Source organism: Dendrobates tinctorius, unplaced genomic scaffold, assembly GCF_039654945.1.
Source record: "Dendrobates tinctorius isolate UK_male_01 unplaced genomic scaffold, ASM3965494v1 ptg000041l, whole genome shotgun sequence".
NCBI lineage: Eukaryota > Metazoa > Chordata > Amphibia > Anura > Dendrobatidae > Dendrobates > Dendrobates tinctorius.
The window spans coordinates 5,417,826-5,434,372 of NW_027361709.1; the positions used below are offsets into that span (position 1 = coordinate 5,417,826).

General features: G+C 45.9%; 1 protein-coding gene across 1 annotated transcript in view; it reads right to left on the bottom strand.

Annotated features, from left to right (window-relative positions):
* Nucleotides 1-11,810: 11,810 nt before the first annotated feature.
* Nucleotides 11,811-16,547, bottom strand: part of MGLL (monoglyceride lipase) — a 40,603-nt gene continuing 35,866 nt past the window's right edge. Inside the window, exon 8 of the mRNA XM_073575047.1 lies at nucleotides 11,811-15,634. Within this exon, the coding sequence (XP_073431148.1) occupies nucleotides 15,488-15,634 (147 nt within the window). The 3' untranslated portion in view covers nucleotides 11,811-15,487. The remainder of the gene's footprint in view (nucleotides 15,635-16,547) is intronic.

A 16,547-nucleotide genomic window follows, 5' to 3' on the forward strand; every position in this document is an offset into this window, starting at 1 on the left:
CGAGGGACCCCAGGGCCCTCAAGACTCATAGGACCCGGCTTGTCCGGATGACGACGGTGAAAAGAACTGACCAGCCGATCCGCATGTATGTCTGAGGCTGGAACCCAAGACCTCTCCTCTGGACCATACCCCCGCCAGTGCACCAAATACTGAAGAGTACGGCGTACTACTCGAGAGTCCACTACCTTGGCGACCTCGAACTCTAACTCGCCATCCACCATGACTGGAGGTGGCATCGGCGTTGTGTCCACAGAGCCTACCACCTTTTTCAATAAAGCCCTGTGAAACACGTTGTGTATCTTGTACACTGCGGGAAGTTCCAACCGATAAGCCACTGGGTTAATGATGGCAGAAATCCTAAAAGGCCCAATAAACCTTGGACCCAGTTTTAAAGAAGGGATTTTGAGTTTTATGTTCTTCGTAGCTAACCACACCCATTCACCCACACACAGGTCCGGACCTGGCACGCGTCTACTGTCAGCCACCCGTTTGTACCTGGCACTCATGCTCAACAAACGCTGTTTCACCCGCCTCCAGACTGATGACAATTGGGCTCCTAGCTGATCCTCCTCCGGGACACCCCCGGAGTCACCCTGACGTAAGGTACAAAACTGAGGATGTTGACCGTACACACAAAAGAATGGAGACTCTCCTGATGACTCTTGGCGGTGATTATTTAATGCGAATTCGGCCAGAGGAAGGAAAGTAGACCACTCCTCCTGGTTGTCGGACACAAAGCATCGTAAATACTGTTCAAGATTTTGGTTCATGCGCTCAGTTTGTCCATTAGACTGTGGATGAAACGCCGATGAATGTGACAACTTGATCCCCAACCTTGAGCAAAAAGCTTTCCAAAACCTCGCCACAAATTGCGTACCCCTATCAGATACTATGTCAGACGGTATTCCGTGGAGTCTGACCACCTCCTTCACAAATACCTGAGCCAACGTCTTAGCATTGGGCAAAGAAGACAACGCCACAAAATGCGCCATCTTTGAAAAACGGTCAACCACCACCAGGATGACCGTGTTCCCTGCCGAGGCTGGCAAGTCAGTGATAAAATCCATGGAGATTTCTGTCCATGGCCTATTGGGTACCCCCAGAGGCTGTAGCGTGCCAGCAGGACGGGTTCGGGGTGACTTAGCCCTAGCGCACGTGATGCAAGCTGCCACGTACGAGACCACGTCCTGCCGGATTTTGGGCCACCAGAAACGACGCGATACCAGCTCTAAGGTGCCCTTCACCCCTGGGTGACCAGCCAGTACCGAATCGTGGTGTTCCTTCAACACCTTAGGCCGAAGATGCAGGGGTACAAATGATTTGTTGGCGGGAAGTCCTGGTGGTACCTCCTCTTGGGCCTCGGCAATCTCCGCCTCTACCTCAGTCGTGAGAGCCGAGACCACTACCCCTTTCTGGAGGATGGGTACCGGCTCTTCCCGAGGTTCTCCCCCCGGAAAACACCTAGACAAAGCATCCGCCTTGGTGTTTTTAGACCCGGGACGGTACGTCACAAGAAAATTGAAACGAGTAAAAAACAATGCCCAGCGAGCCTGCCTAGGAGACAGACGCTTGGCCGACTCCAGGTAGAGCAGATTCTTATGGTCGGTGATAACTGTGACCTGGTGAGCCGCCCCCTCCAAGAAGTGTCGCCATTCCTCAAAAGCCAGTTTGATGGCCAACAACTCCCTGTTGCCGATATCATAATTCCGTTCGGCCGGCGACAACTTCTTGGAGAAGTAGGCGCATGGATGCATCTCGCTCAAGGACGAGCCTTGAGACAGTACTGCCCCCACTCCCACCTCCGACGCATCAACCTCTACCACAAAAGGTTTAGACACGTCTGGTTGCACCAGAATGGGGGCTGAAGCAAAACTATTCTTCAGACGCTCAAATGCACGTATAGCCACCTCAGGCCAGTTCGCCAGATCGGCACCCTTTTTTGTCATGTCCGTGAGCGGTTTGGCGACAGTCGAAAAGTGTTTTATAAATTTCCTATAATAATTCGCAAACCCCAGGAACCGCTGGAGTGCTTTCAGACTCTCCGGCCTCTCCCATTGCAACACCGCTTGCACCTTAGCGGTGTCCATTTTAAAACCAGCTGCGGACACAATATATCCCAAAAAGGGCAACTCCTGGACAAAAAATAAACATTTTTCCAGCTTAGCATAGAGCTGGTTCTCCCGGAGCAACTGTAACACCTGCCTAACATGCTGCAAATGAGTGTCCCGATCGCTAGAATAAATGAGGATATCATCCAGGTATACAATCACAAATCTCCCCAGGACATGAGCAAAGACATCATTAATAAAATGTTGGAAAACGGCAGGCGCGGTGGTCAACCCAAACGGCATAACCAGACTCTCAAAATGACCCTCAGGAGTGTTAAACGCCGTCTTCCACTCATCCCCCTGACGGACCCTTATGAGGTTATACGCCCCCCTGAGGTCCAGCTTGGAAAACCATTTTGCCCCCGCTACCTGGTTGAACAAATCCGGGATCAACGGCATTGGGTAGGGATCACGGATAGTAATCTGGTTTAACTCTCGGAAATCCAGACACGGGCGTAACCCCCCATCTTTCTTCTTAATGAAGAAAAACCCCGCGGCTACAGGCGAGGACGAAGGCCGGATGTGACCTTTGCTCAGACTCTCCGCGATGTAGTCTTTCAGAGCTTGTCTCTCAGGACCAGAAATATTAAACATCCTGGCCTTAGGTAATTTGGCCCCGGGTTTTAGCCTAATAGCACAGTCATAGGCTCTATGTGGAGGCAGTTCTGAGCAACCCTTCTCAGAGAAAACATCCGCGAAATCCTGCAAAGCCTCCGGCAGGCTGGGCGTCACGGCGGACACACATGTGGCCAAGCAATTGTCTTGGCAGAAACCACTCCATTGTACTATGTCCTGAGTTTTCCAATCAATTACCGGGTTGTGCCTGGACAGCCATGGAAAACCCAGGACCATTTGAGCTGGGAGATTACGGAGGACCCTACATGTAACCGACTCAGAATGTAGGACCCCAATGTGGAGTTTCACCTCTGCCACAAACTCAGTAATCTCCCCTTGAGGGAGGGGAACAGCATTAATGGTCACCACCTGTATGGGGTGAGGAAGTTTTTCAATCTTAAACCCGGCGGTGTGTGCAAACTCCTCATCTATGAGATTGGTGGCGGAACCGCTATCCACAAACACTGATATAGGTAGCTCTCTGCCGGCGACAATAACCTTGGCAGGGAGCATACATTGAGATACCATCATGGAGGATATGCATACGCTCAGTTGGGTCTCCTCCATACCCTCTGAGCTTAACAGTTTTCCGCCGGTGTGACCCTCTTAGGTAGTACCGGGCAAACGTTAACATAATGACCACCTTTACCACAGTAGAAACATGCTCCGGACTTCCGGACTCCCGGAGCGCGAGGCCGAACCTGTGCCACGCCAGCAATCTGCATAGGTTCAGGGGACTCATCTACTTCAACCACACCTGCACCTCTGTTTTCCCCCAGAGGTAGCGTCTCCTGTGCCCCCTGACGAAAACGGCGATCAATACGTATCACCAAACTCATGGCAGACTCCAATGATGCCGGAGTCTCATACATCAGGAGGGCTTGTTTCACCCTCCCTGATACCCCATGAATAAACTGGCTCCGCAGTGCTGGGTCATTCCACTGTGTGTCTACAGCCCAGCGGCGAAATTCCGAACAATAGTCTTCTGCCAAGCGCTCCCCCTGGCGGAGGGCGCGGATTTTAGATTCCGCTAGAGCCAGTCGGTCAGGGTCATCGTAAATGAGCCCGAGGGCAGAAAAAACATTATCGACCGAATGAAATGTAGCAGAGTCAGGTGGTAAGGAAAATGCCCATGCTTGGGGGTCACCACTCAGTAATGACAACACCAGCCCTACTCGCTGGGCCTCATTACCTGAGGATATTGGCCGCATGCGGAAGTATAATTTGCAGGCCTCCCGAAATACGACAAATTTGCTGCGATCGCCTGAAAATCGTTCTGGCAGCGGAAACTTCGGCTCTGCACCGATACCTGCAGATGCCGTTTGCACCTTTGCTACTACCAGGCCATGCTGCTGAACTGCCCCATTCAACTCGGAGACCTGTATGGACAGCGCCGCCAACTGGCGGGTTATGGAATCTAATGGATCCATGGACTCCTGAAAAATGTGGGCCGATTATAATGTCACGGGGGCTAAGTTCAACTAAGGCTGAAAGACCCGGGGCCCCTGTGGTGTCCCTTTACTAGGGGAAACCCTGTCTGACCCTCAACCCAGGGTTTTTGCTGAAGGTGCAAATGCCTGAGCCTCCGACCTTTCCTTATCTCCTGCTCAGCCCTGCACTTAACCCTCCACCCTCCACCCAGTGAGAAGTCACCACCAAAGCTCCCACACAAATAATGACAGACAGGGAGAACTTAAACTGCACTGCGCCGCACACACACAGGAATATACAGTAATGTGAACAGGGCACAACTAAACACAAATATGGGAAGGAGAAAGGATAACGACGGATCATACGACACCAGATATGAATCTCTCTCTCTTGAACACCTCCACTCCAGACCGGAACCACTTGGTATGAAACACAAGCTATAATCGGCGACGCCCATAGGCCAGCATGACTATTTAAAGACCGTGGGCGTGACTAACCATCCAACCTGGTCTCCAGCAGGATTAACCCCCGAGAGCCTGAAGATCAGGCCGGCGCCACTGAGGCTATAGTGGCTGGAGGTGGAACTACCTCTGCCTGCCGGATGCTGTGGTGTGAACAGCGTCCGACATGACAGCAGTATTATAGTAGTTATATTCTTGTACATAAGGACAGTATTATAGTAGTTATATTCTTGTACATAGGGGCAATATTATAGTAGTTATATTCTTGTACATAGGAGGCAGTATTATAGTAGTTATATTCTTGTACATAGGAGTGTTGTGAGTTTATTCTCCCCTTCACCTTTGATGTCTGATGAACTCCCTCTGCTGGTGAAGAGAGGTAGTGAAATTGATTGGGATGGGAAGAACCTGTCATTTGAACAGGCGCAGTGTGATTGGACATCTGAAATTTCTGAGTGGATATAAGGCAGCCGACGCCCTGCAGGGCTTGCTGGTGATCCTTTCTGCTCTGAGCTCTTGCATCCAGCTTAGTTCCTGTCTACTAAAAGCTAAGTTTTTGTCCTGCTATTATTCCATGAGATTGTCTGGTTTCCTTAGTGTTTCTATTCAGCCAGTCCTGGTTGGGACTGGCTGAATTCCATTTTTGTCTCTGATCAGTTGATCTCTTTGCTCTGTTTTCAGAATATACCTGAGTGCTGATATAGTGATTTTGAAGTCTAGCGACTTCAGGGCCTTTTTCCCTATCAGACGGTTGGGACATTTTTGGTAGGGTTTTTTGCGGATTGCAGCCAGCATCTTTTCTGTCCTTTCCTATCTAGTTAGTTGGGCCCCATCATTTGCTCAGCCTGTCTGTTTGTGTTTTCATCTGTTTTTCACCGACAATACATGTTGGGGGCTGTCTATTGCTTTGGGGTCTGCTCTGGGGCAGTTTAGATTTCCCCTTTCTCTGTTATGAATGAGTCACCAGAGGAGGAGAAAACAAAAATACAAGCTAAGTCCAGAAAACCGGAGAGGTTGGTAGCTATCGGATTGCAGACCCCTGATCCTATACACCACAACTAACAGTAGCCGTGGGGGGTTCCTACGGTGCCCTAGACCCCTCGTCACAGCCGGAGAACTACATAAGCCTAAAGAAGGAAAGGGGAAATCTAAACTGCCCCAGAGCAGACCCCAAAGCAATAGACAGCCCCCAACATGTATTGTCGGTGAAAAACAGATGAAAACACAAACACAGACAGAAAGACAGGCTGAGCAAATGATGGGACCCAACTAACTAGATAGAAAAGGACAGAAAAGATGCTGGCTGCAATCCGCAAAACCTACCAAAAATGTCCCAACCGTCTGATAGGGAAAAAGGCCCTGAAGTCGCTAGACTTCAAAATCACTATATCAGCACTCAGGTATATTCTGAAAACAGGAGCAAAGAGATCAACTGATCAGAGACAAAAATGGAATTCAGCCAGTCCCAACCAGGACTGGCTGAATAGAAACGCTAAGGAAACCAGACAAAATCTCATGGAATAATAGTAGAGCAAAAACTTAGCTTTTAGTAGACAGGAACTAAGCTGGATGCAAGATCTCAGAGCAGAAAGGATCACCAGCAGCCCTGCAGGGCGTCAGCTGCCTTATATCCACTCAGAAATTCCCGATGTCCAATCACACTCCGCCTGTTCAGATGACAGGTTCTTCCCATCCCAATCAATTTCACTACCTCTCTTCACCAGCAGAGGGAGTTCATCAGACATCAAAGGTGAAGGGGAGAATGAACTCACAACATAGGAGGCAGTATTATAGTAGTTATATTCTTGTACATAGGGGCAGTATTACAGTTGTGGCCAAAAGTATTGACACCCTGCAAATCTGTCAGGTAATACTCCGTTTCTTCCTGAAAATGATTGCAAACACAAATTCTTTGGTATTATTATCTTCATTTAATTTGTCTTAAATGAAAAAACACAAAAGAGAATGAAGCAAAAAGCAAAACATTGATCATTTCACACAAAACTCCAAAAATGGGCCAGACAAAAGTATTGGCACCCTCAGCCTAATACTTGGTTGCACAACCTTTAGCCAAAATAACTGCGACCAACCGCTTCCGGTAACCATCAATGAGTTTCTTACAATGCTCTGCTGGAATTTTAGACCATTCTTCTTTGGCAAACTGCTCCAGGTCCCTGATATTAGAAGGGTGCCTTCTCCAAACTGCCATTCTTAGATCTCTCCACAGGTGTTCTATGGGATTCAGGTCTGGACTCATTGCTGGCCACCTTAGAAGTCTCCAGTGCTTTCTCTCAAACCATTTTTTAGTGCTTTTTGAAGTGTGTTTTGGGTCATTGTCCTGCTGGAAGACCCATGACCTCTGAGGGAGACCCAGCTTTCTCACACTGGGCCCTACATTATGCTGCAAAATTTGTTGGTAGTCTTCAGACTTCATAATGCCATGCACACGGTCAAGCAGTCCAGTGCCAGAGGCAGCAAAGCAACCCCAAAATATCAGGGAACCGACCACCATGTTTGACTGTAGGGACCGTGTTCTTTTCTTTGAATGCCTCTTTTTTTCTCCTGTAAACTGTGTTTATGCCTTTGCCCAAAAACCTCTGCTTTTGTCTCATCTGACCAGAGAACATTCTTCCAAAACATTTTAAGCTTTTTCAGGTGAGTTTTGGCAAACTTCAGCCTGGCTTTTTTAATGTCTCGAGATAAAAGAAGTGGGGTCTTCCTGGGTCTCCTACCATACAGTTCCTTTTCATTCAGACGCCGACGGATAGTACGGGTTGACACTGTTGTACCCTCGGACTGCAGGGCAGCTTGAACTTGTTTGGATGTTAGTCAAGGTTCTTTATCCATCATCTGCACAATCTTGCGTTGAAATTTCTTGTCAATTTTTCTTTTCGTCCACATCTAGGGAGGTTAGCCACAGTGCCATGGGCTTTACACTTCTTGATGACACTGCGCACGGTAGACACAGAAACATTCAGGTCTTTGGAGATGGACTTGTAGCCTTGAGATTGCTCATGCTTCCTCACAATTTGGTTTCTCAAGTCCACAGACAGTTCTTTGGTCTTCTTTCTTTTCTCCATGCTCAATGTGGTACACACAAGGACACAGGACAGAGGTTGAGTCAACTTTAATCCATGTCAACTGGCTGCAAGTGTGATTTAGTTATTGCCAACACCTGTTAGGTGCCACAGGTAAGTTACAGGTGCTGCTAATTACACAAATTAGAGAAGCGTCACATGATTTTTCAAACAGTGTCAATACTTTTGTCCATCCTCTTTTTTATGTTTGGTGTAGAATTATATCCAATTTGGCTTTAGGACAATTCTTTTTGTGTTTTTTCATTTAAGATAAATTAAACGAAGATAATAATACCAAAGAATTTGTGTTTGCAATCATTTTCAGGAAGAAACTGAGTATTATCTGACAGAATTGCAGGGGTGTCAATACTTTTGGCCACAACTGCATAGTAGTTATATTCCTGTACATATCAGTATTATAGTGGTTATATTCTTGTACATAGATGACAGTATTATAGTAGTTATATTCTTGTACATAGGGGGCAGTATTATAGTAGTTATATTCTTGTATATAGGGGCAGTATATTATAGTAGTTATATTCTTGTACATAGGAGCAGTATATTATAGTAGTTATATTCTTGTACATAGGGGCAGTATTATAGTAGTTATATTCTTGTACATAGGAGCAGTATTATAGTAGTTATATTCTTGTACATAGGGGGCAGTATTATAGTAGTTATATTCTTGTACATAGGAGCAGTATTATAGTAGTTATATTCTTGTACATAGGGGGCAGTATTATAGTAGTTATATTCTTGTACATAGGGGCAGTATTATAGTAGTTATATTCTTGTACATAGGGGGCAGTATTATAGTAGTTATATTCTTGTACATAGGAGCAGTATTATAGTAGTTATATTCTTGTACATAGGAGCAGTATTATAGTAGTTATATTCTTGTACATAGGAGCAGTATTATAGTAGTTATATTCTTGTACATAGGGGGCAGTATTATAGTAGTTATATTCTTGTACATAGGAGCAGTATTATAGTAGTTATATTCTTGTACATAGGAGGCAGTATTATAGTAGTTATATTCTTGTACATAGGAGGCAGTATTATAGTAGTTATATTCTTGTACATAGGAGCAGTATTATAGTAGTTATATTCTTGTACATAGGGGGCAGTATTATAGTAGTTATATTCTTGTACATAGGGGCAGTATTATAGTAGTTATATTCTTGTACATAGGGGGCAGTATTATAGTAGTTATATTCTTGTACATAGGAGGCAGTATTATAGTAGTTATATTCTTGTACATAGGAGCAGTATTAGTTATATTCTTGTATATAGGGGCAGTATTATAGGTGTTATATTACATTATATAGAAGGCAGTATTAATGTAATATTAATAGGTTATATGACTTTTATGGTACTTCCATGGCGGAGGTAGGGCATGGATTAACGATTATGTTTCTTCTCTACATTGTTGCATGCCATCCTTCTGCTTCTGTCACCTGTCTCCTTTTCTCAGTCTCCTCAGACCTTGGGATCGCTGACAGCTCTGTCATAAGGTCTCTTATAAATAAACTTTGCAGGTTTGTCACTTGCTCTGGCAGCTTTCACACATAGCCTCCAAAGGCACCAAAATGGCGGTGTTATAATAAAGGCTTAAAGCGACTAATCCCTGTATACAGGAGACGCAGATAATTCTATTAAGGCAAATAAGAACTTAATGATCCAGAAAAGTCTTTGTAGAAGTTACAGACAAAACACTTTATAACTGGATGATACAATATTGCAGCCATTATTTCTCAATATATGGCAACTCTCATGGCAGAGGATATGGGGTGAGTGAAGCTGGGGTGCACAGAGTTTAGGGGACCAGGGCAATCTCTTTGCCAATCAGAGGTTGGATCCGCTAAGACCATGTCACCCGAGAATCCACTCACACTGTAAAAAACAAGTATTATTTCAATACGAGTTGCTAGACTTACATATTGAAGATCTGCAGCTGCATCTCCCTCCTCTCCCCTCCTTCAGATTCCATTTACTATTTCACTTTAGATGCAGTTTCTCATCTTTATTCTTAGGAATATTGAAGAAGAGAAAGATGAACTACAAGCTGCAGAAATCCGATTAGATACATTGTATCCCCAAGTAAAACTATCTGGAAATCATCTGGGTATGCTTTAGTAGAAGAAATTTATTTTCTCCAGGTTTTGCGACAAGTTTATTTCCCAGGAATTAACTATTCTGTAAGATGTTTTATTAGAACTGTACATTATATTATTCCTCTGCTATCCCTCCTGGAAATATATGAAGAATCTGACAACTGGGCGTTACCCATCCCCTGGTTAAAGGGGCATGGAGACGTAAGAGGTCCTGATATTTGCTACCAAGATGCCATTTCTTTTGCATTGGCCACTGAAAATCGGTTATAAGCTATTGATTGTGGGGGTCTGACTGCTGGGACCACCATCAATCAGCAGAACAGGGCATTTTTATTAGTGGAGTGGCAATGCTCCTGCTCCATTCATTCTCTATGGTACTGCCAGGTTAAATCTGAGCGCAACACTTGGCATCCGTATGGAAATTAATGAAGCTGGGGTTGGGGGTCTGTGCTGCTGCTCCGCGCTAATAAGCATAAAAGCCCCCAATTCTGCCAGCAGACCCAGGTCCCAGAGGTTGGCCCCCCACCACTTAACCTGCAGATGTGAGACGAGACATTAGTTTTCAGTGGACACCCCCCCCCTTTAATCTACAATCGAGGACCCTCAATAAGGAGAGCAGAGGGATATCACCTACAGATGTGCTGGGGCAAGAAATGGAGGGGTTCTGCACATTGGGGTGTAAGGTCTGGGGGCGCGGACTCAGATAACAGCGCCGGGTAGAGATGCCACAACAGCTGGAGAAGCAGATCCAGGGTGATGAAGAGAATTTACATTCTATCTGCTGCACGGAATCCATTTCACAGCTTGTACAGAATATCGCTCCGTTATAGCGACACCGAAAACACTGCGAGAGAATCTGCAGCAGGTCACGGCAACGGGTGACGCACCGTGCCCAACGATGTGCCAGAAGGAAATAATACCCAGGTTCTACCACCAGTATCACTATATGCAGGAAGATGGGAACCTACAGTATATCAGCAACTGTGCATATATAAATATATACAGGAGATGCCCAGGTTCTACCGGCTGCACATATATAATTATATACAGGAGATGCCCAGGTTATACCAGCTGTACATATATAATTATATACAGGAGATGCCCAGGTTATACCGGCTGCACATATATAATTATATACAGGAGATGCCCAGGTTATACCGGCTGCACATATATAATTATATACAGGAGATGCCCAGGTTACACCGGCTGCACATATATAATTATATACAGGAGATGCCCAGGTTACACCGGCTGCACATATATAATTATATACAGGAGATGCCCAGGTTACACCGGCTGCACATATATAATTATATACAGGAGATGCCCAGGTTATACCAGGTGTAGATATATAATTATATACAGGAGATGCCCAGGTTATACCGGCTGTACCTATATAATTATATACAGGAGATGCCCAGGTTATACCGGCTGTACCTATATAATTATATACAGGAGATGCCCAGGTTATACCGGCTGTACCTATATAATTATATACAGGAGATGCCCAGGTTATACCGGCTGTACCTATATAATTATATACAGGAGATGCCCAGGTTATACCGGCTGTACCTATATAATTATATACAGGAGATGTCCAGGTTACACCGGCTGTACATATATAATTATATACAGGAGACGCCCAGGTTATACCGGCTGTACCTATATCATTATATACAGGAGACGCCCAGGTTATACCAGCTGTACATATATAATTATATACAGGAGATGCCCAGGTTATACCAGCTGTACATACATAGATATATACAGGAGATGCCCAGGTTATACCAGCTGTACATATATAATTATATACAGGTGATACCCAGGTTATACCGGCTGTACATATATAATTATATACAGGAGATGCCCAGGTTATACCAGCTGTACATATATAATTATATACAGGAGATGCCCAGGTTATACCAGCTGTACATACATAATTATATACAGGAGACGCCCAGGTTATAGCAGATACAGTCGCACTGTACAGACACGTTCCTCAGCTCAGGTCTAACAGTCGGCTTTTATTCAGACAGGACTTCAGTGTTTCTTTGTGTTACATGTATAAAAAGTGACGGATATTTTGTGCCTTTTTCGTTACAAAGTGCAATAACAGATACAGAAATCTCCAGGTTTGTGGATCAGACCAAGATTAAGACATGTTTATTAACCCTTCATTTGGGGGTGAAATATCCACCCCTCCCCTACTGTAATGTTCAGTGTTCGCTCCATCATTTGGTAGCGCACTACAAGTCCCAGGGTGGCCTCCCATGTTTTCCTTTCCAGAGGAATACTGGGACTTGTAGTCCTTTTAACCCCCACACGTACAGACATCGTAGATTTGCAGAATTACATTCAAAGAAAGGTTCTGCATAAATCCGGCAATAAAAGGAATGAGGCCACGCTATAGTTACAGAGGTGAACCTAAATTCCTAATATTCCAGATAAGTCAGATGTGGGGGGGGGTTGGCGTCTGCTGGAATAACATGAGCAGTACGTTATAGCACAGGAGGATAATTGGAATGTGTAAATGTATCTTAAAGAAGCAGCGGGTGCGGAAGTTTTTCCGATACAGAGTCCCGAGTGCTCGGCTTCCCTTCACATAATCAGAGCTAGATGGTAAAATTCTGCCTCCCTGTGACCACCACTAGGGGGAGCACAAGCTGCTTATACATTGAACTTCGTGATGAATCTGTATGCAGCAAGCTCCTGAGCTCCCCCTAGTGGTGGCTACAGGAAGGCAGAATCATATAAGACTATGGGTCAAGAGAAATAACAGAATATGGAGCTCCGGAAAAGAAAAAAAATCAGCATTGTGTTGGAGTAAAATGAAATGGCTTACATTCATGAAGAACATTAATTTGAGGGGTTTATACATAGGATCGAGGCCCAATAGGATCATGAATATTTATAGTCCTTATTATGACAGGGCCTTTAACTGACAGTTTCAGGGGTGCAGAGGTAGCAGTCATATTTGTGTCATCATACCTTAGTGGGGTGGCAAATAAAAAGACAGCAGTGTCATAAATTGAGGCACCTTCACATGTTTGAACAGTTGTAAATCTTGGCATAGAGGTAAGACACCGCTGTGGGGAATAAAGGGGCGCCATGTCAGTCTCCTCTTTTTGATTTCAAACAGTGATCCAGAGCGCTTTAGTGATGCCACCACTAGAGGGAGCTCAATGGCAGCTGTATAAGATCACATGCACTGAGCTCCCCCTAGTGGTGGCCACAGGAAGCCAATACTTATCATGCACTGCTGGAAACAAGGGAATTAGATCAGAATTGGGAGGTAATACTAAATTTTGCTATGGGGCCCTATTATATCTGTGTATCGGTGTAATATATATGGGTAGGATGCAGAAATTGCTTTTTTCTTCCCCTGCAAGAGGTTTTTTTTTTTTTTTTTTTAAACATTTCACCACCAGGAACACCCAACATACACCGTCCCACAGACATGAGTGGCTAGAGAAAACATTACATGTTGTCAATGAATAGCAGGCAAAAAGGCCACAAGTTCACATTTCTATAATGTATAAAATAATCTAAAAAACTACTGGAACCGATCCGGCAGTAATATATTAACTTATTAAATATTGTATTATATTATGTGTAATAAAATCTATTAAAATCAGAGCCAGGAGGGAGGAGGTATTTACAGAGGATCCTTCACATGTGGGGCAGGGCTCGGGATGGGGCATATTGCTTTGTGCTTAGTGGAGAAGAGTCCAGGAGGCTTTTATTCTCGAAGGTCCACAGTAAGCTAGAGAGCGACTCCATAATCCACAGGAAACTATCAGTACGACTCTAGGAAAGTGGACGGGACTTGGAAAATTATTGCTGAAAACGGTAATGCCCGATCCTCCTGGGAACACCAGTCTGCATCGTGCCGGGATGTCTCAGACGTCCTTTCTGTTCCGAGCTGGGATGGTGCAGATTCCTTTTCTGCATCACAATGGGGCTTCTTAGATGTCCTTTCTGCTCCGTGCTAGGACATCTTGGTTTCCCTTTCTCCACCATGGCAGGACGTCTTGGTTTCTCTTTCTGCACCGTGCTAGGACATCTTGGTTTCCCTCTCTGCACCATGGCAGGACATCTTGGTTTCCTTTTCCACACTGTACTAGGACATCTTGATTTCTCTCTCTGCACCGTGCTAGGACATCTTGATTTCTCTTTCTGCACCGTGCTAGGACGCCTTGGTTTCCCTTTCTGCACCGTGCTAGGACGCCTTGGTTTCCCTTTCTGCACCGTGCTAGGACGCCTTGGTTTCCCTTTCTGCACCGTGCTAGGACGCCTTGGTTTCCCTTTCTGCACCGTGCTAGGACGCCTTGGTTTCCCTTTCTGCACCGTGCTAGGACGCCTTGGTTTCTCTTTCTGCACCGTGCTAGGACGCCTTGGTTTCTCTTTCTGCACCGTGCTAGGACGTTTTGGTTTCCCTTTCTGCACCGTGCTAGGACGCCTTGGTTTCCCTTTCTGCACCGTGCTAGGACGCCTTGGTTTCTCTTTCTGCACAGTGCTAGGACGCCTTGGTTTCTCTTTCTGCACCGTGCTAGGACGCCTTGGTTTCCCTTTCTGCACCGTGCTAGGACGCCTTGGTTTCCCTTTCTGCACCGTGCTAGGACGCCTTGGTTTCTCTTTCTGCACCGTGCTAGGACGCCTTGGTTTCTCTTTCTGCACCGTGCTAGGACGCCTTGGTTTCTCTTTCTGCACCGTGCTAGGACGCCTTGGTTTCTCTTTCTGCACCGTGCTAGGACGCCTTGGTTTCCCTTTCTGCACCGTGCTAGGACGCCTTGGTTTCCCTTTCTGCACCGTGCTAGGACGCCTTGGTTTCTCTTTCTGCACCGTGCTAGGACGCCTTGGTTTCTCTTTCTGCACAGTGCTAGGACGCCTTGGTTTCTCTTTCTGCACCGTGCTAGGACGCCTTGGTTTCCCTTTCTGCACCGTGCTAGGACGCCTTGGTTTCCCTTTCTGCACCGTGCTAGGATGTCTTGGTTTCTCTTTCTGCACCGTGCTAGGACGCCTTGGTTTCCCTTTCTGCACCGTGCTAGGATGTCTTGGTTTCTCTTTCTGCACCGTGCTAGGACGCCTTGGTTTCCCTTTCTGCACCGTGCTAGGATGTCTTGGTTTCCCTTTCTGCACCGTGCTAGGACGCCTTGGTTTCCCTTTCTGCACCGTGCTAGGATGTCTTGGTTTCTCTTTCTGCACCGTGCTAGGACGCCTTGGTTTCCCTTTCTGCACCGTGCTAGGATGTCTTGGTTTCTCTTTCTGCACTGTGCCAGGATAACGGTCTTAGTCCTTTGTGCAGTTGCGCCAAGATATCTGAGGTGTCCTTTCCGCACCTCGTCAGGGTGACGCGTGTGCTCTCTTGCACCGTGCCAGGATGTCTCTTGTACCGTGCCAGGATGTCTCTTGTGTCCTGGAAAAGGTTGATACTTTTTTTGTGCTTTCTATAAAGAGTTACATTTGAAGTAAGGAAGTTTCCCAGGAGTTCCTTCATCTCAAGAAGTTCTGCTGGAGGACATTAGGAAGGAGTGATACTTGGGCTCGGCTGGGAAGTGTCAAGGTCGGAGGTCTTAGGAGTAGTTTGGACAGGGGGGTAGGTCAGCAGGAAGAAGACCATACTGGCTGGAGGCTTATTCCGAAGGAAACAAACGTGAATGCTGCTTTCTTGGATGCCATTCCTAAGTACTGGGAGCAGGAGGTGCATTGGACGGAGCAGTTCCCGTAGCTTCTAACCTCTGGAGGATCCATCTCTCGATCTCTTGGAATACAGAACTAGTCACCTCGGGCAGTTCTTTGTGCAAAGCGTGAAATCCTTCATCATAGATCTGCAGAGTAAACATATATTTAGTTTTCTCCATACTGAAGTGTCTGCCCTAAAAGACTAACTCCTACTGGTACAATATTAATACATTATTGTAACATGCTAGCAAAACCCTGCAACTCACATCACGACCACTGGGTGGCCAATTAACCGACACGTATAGTATAATCATCTCCTGACAGAGTAACGCAAAAGTACATTTTTTTATTTTAAATTCACCATTTTTCATCTTAACATATATTGCGCCGAGGGAAGAAGTGAACGACTGTGATGCTTCCATCCTCATCTGCATTCAACGTGGCCAAGTGTACATATTTTCCTCCATTTCTGATGACGTTATGGGGCTATATGAGAATGTAACACTTTGTCGCTATTTACCTGGTTAATACCAGAATCGTCCGTCTGCCATCGTCTGGCCGTCTCTGAGGTTGGAGAACTCCCTTGCTTTGTCATCCCCCCCTCTACATGTGATACATTAATAATGTGCTGCACATTCAGGGCTTAGATTTTGGCTGAGGTGCGGACCCCGACATCTGGACTCAATCACAGAGAGACATGAATCCTTCTGGCAAGGTGCGGAGGACTCCTCGCTTCAGGCTGCCAAAGTTGATTCAAGTGTTTATGACCTTATAAATCCACATCATGTTGTCGGACCAGGACACGGTCACCTAGCTTTCACAGAGCCGAGTGACATCCCAGCACTGTCAGCCAGCTTTCCCAGAGCCCTAACCGACATCCCAGCACTGTCACCCAGCTTTCCCAGAGCCCTAACCGACATCCCAGCACTGTCAGCCAGCTTTCCCAGAGCCATAACCGACATCCCAGCACTGTCACCCAGCTTTCCTGGAGCCCTGAGCGACATCCCATTTCTGTCATATAATGATGCATCTAACACTATCTAATGTGCCTCTTTCTCG